This window comes from Mastomys coucha, unplaced genomic scaffold (assembly GCF_008632895.1).
Source record: "Mastomys coucha isolate ucsf_1 unplaced genomic scaffold, UCSF_Mcou_1 pScaffold21, whole genome shotgun sequence".
Lineage (NCBI taxonomy): Eukaryota > Metazoa > Chordata > Mammalia > Rodentia > Muridae > Mastomys > Mastomys coucha.
Genome location: NW_022196904.1, coordinates 42,355,001 through 42,361,261, shown reverse-complemented (window position 1 = coordinate 42,361,261; position 6,261 = coordinate 42,355,001). Strand labels below are relative to the sequence as shown.

At 40.3% G+C, this 6,261-nt stretch overlaps 1 protein-coding gene across 1 annotated transcript; it reads left to right on the top strand.

The window, feature by feature from the left end:
* Positions 1-3,945: 3,945 nt before the first annotated feature.
* LOC116101236 (heat shock cognate 71 kDa protein-like) lies at positions 3,946-4,509 on the top strand. The gene has a single exon (XM_031384875.1). It carries the CDS (start codon positions 3,946-3,948, stop codon positions 4,507-4,509), a length of 564 nt encoding a protein of 187 aa, XP_031240735.1.
* The last annotated feature ends 1,752 nt before the right edge of the window (positions 4,510-6,261 follow it).

Below are 6,261 nucleotides of genomic sequence, written 5' to 3'. Positions count from 1 at the left end.
TTTTTTTTTTTTTTTTTTTTTTTGCAACAAAATTACAAAAACACTGCACTTGTTTGTACCGGTTTTAGTGTGAGACATGGAATAAACTATAGGGGGTTTTGGGTACTTGGAAGTAGAAACTAAAGACTCAAATGTGTGTTTGAATCAAGAGGTAAAATCATGTACAAAATAGAGCAGCTGCATCAGCCCACTGACCAGGGCCAATCAGGATTCCATGAGTGGGCGTCAGAGCTTCAGGTGTGCTGGTCTGTCAGTTCCAGAAGGTGAGTTCCACCTAAGATGGGCGAACACTGCCGTACCACAGGGCAGTAGCTGTTCACCCTCAGCATCCTTTCCTGTAAAACCAAGAATATTAAGGAGTAATCACCAATCTTCAAACACCAAGTATGTGACATGTGGACCAGTGGGCTATGTCTCACCACTTCTCATGTTAAATAGACTTAGTCTACTTCCACATTACTCTTCCCTTAGAGACTAGAAGCTTCCGGGCCCAGTCTCCCTTCTGTTGTTCTTTTTCTCTCTAGAGTTGATATTCAGCATATGGGAGTAAGTACTTCAAGTTAAAGAGCCAGCAGGGGGAACCATAGACTGTATGACTCAAAATTATAGACATAGATTTTTCAAGATTCTTATCCTTAAGAATAAAATTGCAAAATTCTTAAGAGCAGTGACCGGCTTCTGGTGGCCTGGTCAGCAACTTGAATTGTCACAGTATGTCAGCCCCTGTCTTCATTGGTCATGGCCCACTCGATAATTAGGGTTCACACAGAGACATTCAAGGGGAGCTCTTCTCCTGAACTTTCATCTGTTGAAAGAAGCTCAATTCCTGGAGAAAGACATGAGTGAGTGACAGGTCTGGTTGTAATTAGACCTTTTTTGTTCTGCGTAACTAATGTCTTTATGTGCAGATAAATGTACTACTGCTGAACTTTTATAGTACAGATTCATTGCCTTTAAGAAATGTTTAGGTTAACTGTGGAAGCTATCCTATATGTATATGTATGCACACATACACTCTCACACTCACACATTCACACACACACACACACACACACACACACTCACATACTGAGCCACATTCACATTGCTGCCATACTGTCTCACACTTTGTGGAGAAATCTTGATCAGTCTTTCCTTCTAAACTTTACCTAGTGATGCCACATAAAGAAATTGACATTTATTCCCATGTGGAGGAAACTGTAATTAAGACTACAGGGATTAAAAGCTGTACCTGAGACAAGTCCCATCTGGCTTTGGGCAGCACTGTATGGTCAGTATTTGGAAGATGCTCACCCTCTTGTGTCATGCTTCTTGGCACACAGATGGAAGGGTCTGCTCTACATGGGCAGTGACCCAGTGACCTGGGTGTTTTGTTTTTCTTTTTTGTTTTTGTTTATTTGTTTTTGGTTTTGTTTATTTTTTCACCAGTGTTTCTCATTGGCTCTGGTGAAACATAAATTAGGCTATTTGGTCAGTTAATTTTTTTTTAACATTGAAAATATGGAATGAAATTGAAAACTCAATTTTCTATGAAATTTGTCCCTGAAATGTTTGCTTTTTCTCATAGCTCCCGCCAAGATCTTAAACATTATTGTGACATTATTAAGAGAGAAAGGTTTTTGGAGGAAGTTATGAGATGGAGCCCTCATAAGTTGACTAGGCATCTTGAGAGAGGGAGAGATGGGGGAGGAGGGAGGGAAAGAGGAAGGGAGGAGAGAGAGAGAAGGAGAGAGAGAGAGAGAGCGAGCTGAATCTTTGTTTCTGCCATGTAAGCTCTTTGCACACAGTAGGAGGAAGAAGGTCCACGATGCACAGGACTGCACTGGTACTATGGTCTCATATAAACAGTGTTTAGAACATGAATTAATTCTGTTAATAAGCTACTGAGTTCATAGCAATTTCTTTTTAAAAAAGTGGTGGTGGCGATGATAATGGCAGCTATGAAAATGGCAGGACATGAATGGGTTTAATAGCAGCTTACCCATCTCAGGTTCCACCTCTGTGTTCTGTTTCTTCCTATGGTGTTTAGGATTTATAGAGCTGGTTTGTATGTTCAGATGGAAATGGCTTCAGAAAGCCAAACAAATTTTGTATCAACTAAGACAAAAATCTGATTTTTAAAATTTCGGCTTCAGCCAGGCAGTGGTGGCACATGCCTTTAATCCCAGCACTTTGGAAGCAGAGGCAGGCAGATTTCTGAGTTTGAAGCCAGCCTGGTCTACAGAGTGAGTTTCAGGATAGCCATGGATATACAGAGAAACTCTGTCTCTAAAAATAAAACAAAACAACAACAAAAAAATCGGCTTCATCCTTTCAAACAAGGTAAGAAAATGAGAGACAGTTAAGACAAAACTGGTTTTGGTGCTATAGAAATAGCTTAGTGGTTAATGCATCTGTACTTTTCCAGAGCATTCTAGTTTGTTTTCTAGCACACTGGGAACCTAACAATGGTGCATACCTCTAGCTCCAGTGGATCTAAAGACCTCTATGGGCTTTCAAACCCATGTGATAGAGTCTCTGCCTCTGTCTGTGTCTCTGTCTCTGTCTCTCTTTCTCTTTCCATCTCCCCCTCTCCCCCACAAAGCAGGTTCACTGTTTAAAAAAAAAAAACTAGCAGAACACAATAGCAACAGCTTGTTCTGTCAAGTGACATAATAATTACTGAGAAAACATTTGCAACTCACTCACAAAGGTGTTTGGTACATATTTATTGAACATTTAAAATATGTCAAATACTGTAGCAGTGCTTGTAAAACATTTACAGGGTTTCTTAGTACATAGCAGAAACCCAATAATTACTTGGCTCTTATCTAATTCAGCACAACAACAATTCAGGGAAGGAGAACTTGACAAAGCAAAGTAGAAGACTGCAACTAGAAAGTCAATCAAGCAAGTCACGTGAAATGAAGCCTGGAGCCTGGTGCTTAGAAGACAGTTCATTGAGTTCTACTGAGCCACAATCCACCTTTGCCTTACAAATTATGGGAAAGAAAATATTACAGGAGGAGAAACTCAAGATTCCTCAGATTTATTGTCTGAAGATTATTGACAAGGTGAATTGGGAATAACTGATACAGTTTTGCTGTGATTGTTTTTTACTTCTAAACTTCTTCAATAAAGTCCCTTAAAAAATCAGAGAAATTCATTTGATAGGGTTCTTTTTTTCCCCCAATACTCAGCTAAGCTAACACACTTGGAGAAATTAATTAACTTTCTTTCTGAGGTTACACTGCTCACATCTCTGGCAGCATTGGGAATAGATGTTCTAAGCCAGAGCTTTGCAGCCAGCTCACACTTAACACTTTATACACCAGGCTCTAACTCCCTCTTATGCTTTGAGATATTTGTTACAGAAAGAAAGAAAAGGACATCAGGGGGAGATAAAATCTGAATTGTGGGGCCAGAGAGATGGCTCAGTGTTTAAGAGAACTGGCTGCTCTTCCAGAGGTCGTGAGTTCAATTCCTGGGAACCATATGGTGGCTCACAACCATCTGTAATGGGATCTGATGCCCTCTTCTGGTGTGTCTGAAGACAGCAAAAGTGTACTCATACATAAAATAAATAAAAAAATCTTTTTAAAAAAATTTAAATTGTGCTCTATGCAGAACATTCAACAGCAATAACCTTGGTCCTTGAAGGACCTTGGCAGCCCTCACCATCTGAAATGCAAATGTAGCCTGGAATGCTGATCTTTGATGGCTCATCAAAATTATTGTGTGTAGCACAGAGTCTGGGATATGCCAATGCAGAGGATCTCAGCTTTCTATGCCTCATCTTCACAGCAGAACTTAATGACATTCAAACATTCTAAACAACCTTCCTTCAAAATTTCCCACAGTGAGGAGCTTTTAAGAGCCGGTCTCTCCCTCATTGAACCCGGAGGCAGCTGTTGGACATTTGTGTGGTCTCATCACCAGTACAGCTGGGCCTACATACAAGCAACCATGTCTAAGGGACTTACAGTTGGCATTGATCTTGGCATCACCTACTCCTGTGTGGGTGTCTTTCAGCATGGAAAGGTGGAAATAATTGCCAGTGACCAGGGTAACTGCACCACACAGAGTTATGTTGCTTTCACTGACACAGAACAATTAATTGGGGATGTGGCCAAGAATCAGGTTTCAATGAACCCCACCAACACAGTTTTTGATGCCAAATGTCTGATTGGACATAGGTTTGATGATGCTGTTGTTAGGTCTGATATGAAGCATTGGCCCTTCATGGTGGTAAATGATGCAAACAGGCTCAAGGTCCAAGTGGAATACAAAGGGGAGACAAAAAATTTCTACCCAGAGGAAGTGTCCTCAATGGTTCTGACAAAGATTAAGGGAATTGCAGAAGCATACCCCGGAAAGACTGTTACCAATGCCACGGTCACAGGGCCAGCTTACCTCAATGACTCTCAGCAGCAGGCAACAAAATATGCTGGAACTATTGCTGGCCTCAATGTACTTCGAATTATCAATGAACCAACTACTGCTGCTATTGCTTACGGCATAGATAAGTGAAATGAAATCATCAGCTGGCTGGATAAGAACCAGACTGCAGAGAAGGAAGAATTTCAGCATCAGCAGAAAGTACTGGAGAAAGTCCGCATGCCTATCATTACCAAGCTGTACTGGAGCTGGTGGCACGCCTGGAGGAATGCCTCGCGGCTTCCCTGGTGGAGGAGCTCCTCCAAGTGGTGGTGCTTCTTCAGGCCCCACCATTGAAGAGACAGATTAAGTCAGTCCAAGTAGAGGGTGTAGCATTGTTCCTCAGGGATCCAAAACAAGTAACATGGAATAATAAAACTATTGAAATTGGCACCATAAAAGAGATCCTGTCTCTCATGGAAAGAGTAAGTATAGAGTAAAACACTGCCTTCTTTAGTATCTGAAAAAAAAGAAGAAAAAGTACCTGTGATAACAGCTGCATGCACAAAAACAACATGAGAAATTATCGTGCATGTTTTTAGAAGATAGAAGGAAACTGCATTACAATTACAAAGAGAGAAGGTTTGCCAAACAAATTTATCCATGAGACTGTATTGACAAGCAGGAAAAACTCCCCGATTCCTACTTCTAATGTACTCAGGATTACCTTTTTCTTGAAATACCTTCCCTTGCCCTTGTCTAGGCCTCAGTATCCACTGTCAGACACCTGAAGTCAGTGCTCTGGGCACTGTGATAAAATGTCATAAAGTGAGGGTTTGTACGTGGAATAGACTCTTGTAGTTCTACAAGCCGAGGAACTGAAGGCCAAGATGGTAGAGATTTGCTATCTAGTGAAGGTGACCTTCTAATTCACCCACTTTCTGTGTCTGCTGACGCTGGAAAACCACATGCCTTGTTCTGTAGGGACATTGACCACATTCTTCCTAGCTCTGTCTTCATGAAATAGGAATATGAAGTGCGGTTTGTATTATGAGGCTCTGGCTGAGTAATAGGGAGATATCCATATATACAACAATGCAATAGCAATCTCATACAGCAAGAGACCTAGGTCAATAGTGCCCAGCCAATTTATTTTTCCTAATATTACACGTGCATTATTTTTTCCCTCAGTGAAATCAAATTTGCTCCAAACCCAATCAATGAACTATAATGAACTATAGTTAAGGGTTTTGAAAAGGATGGGAAGTAACTATGGGAAGAAACCAGGTCTTTAATGATCTCAATAGATTTCACCAACTCTACATCATCTTTAACATGACCAAGTTTCTCAGTCACTACGGGCTTTTGGGCTACATGAGTTTTTTCTTGTTGTTGTTGTAAATATGTTATCTTTTTGTTATGGAAATATAAGAGGCATAAACAGCCCTGGTCTCCAGCAGTAAGTCTTAGGAGCACCACTTCTCTAATATTAACAGGTGACATCATTCTTGGATGCAATCTTACAGTATGTAACAAGAAGCTCAGTATGACGTGAGATTTATCTATAAAGTGAAGTTACTAAAGAGGTTTGTATCTTTAATTATGTATAGTACATAGGATAGATTTCAGACACTCCTTATCAGGGATGGAATTCACTTTGGGTGTGGAGTTTATCAAAGCCAGCCTTTCCCAAATCCAGAAAAGCACATTGGACTTGGTAAAGTTTAAGACACAGAGAATTCCTTAATACTAAAACCAGAAACCATCACCATGGAACACTAATCCATACATTCATTCCTTTGATAAAACTTCTGAGTATATTTTTATCTCTGTGAAGCCTTATTTTTTTCATAGAGATTTTCCTGACGTGTTGTTGAAATTGAACTTTTAGTGTGTGTTTACTTT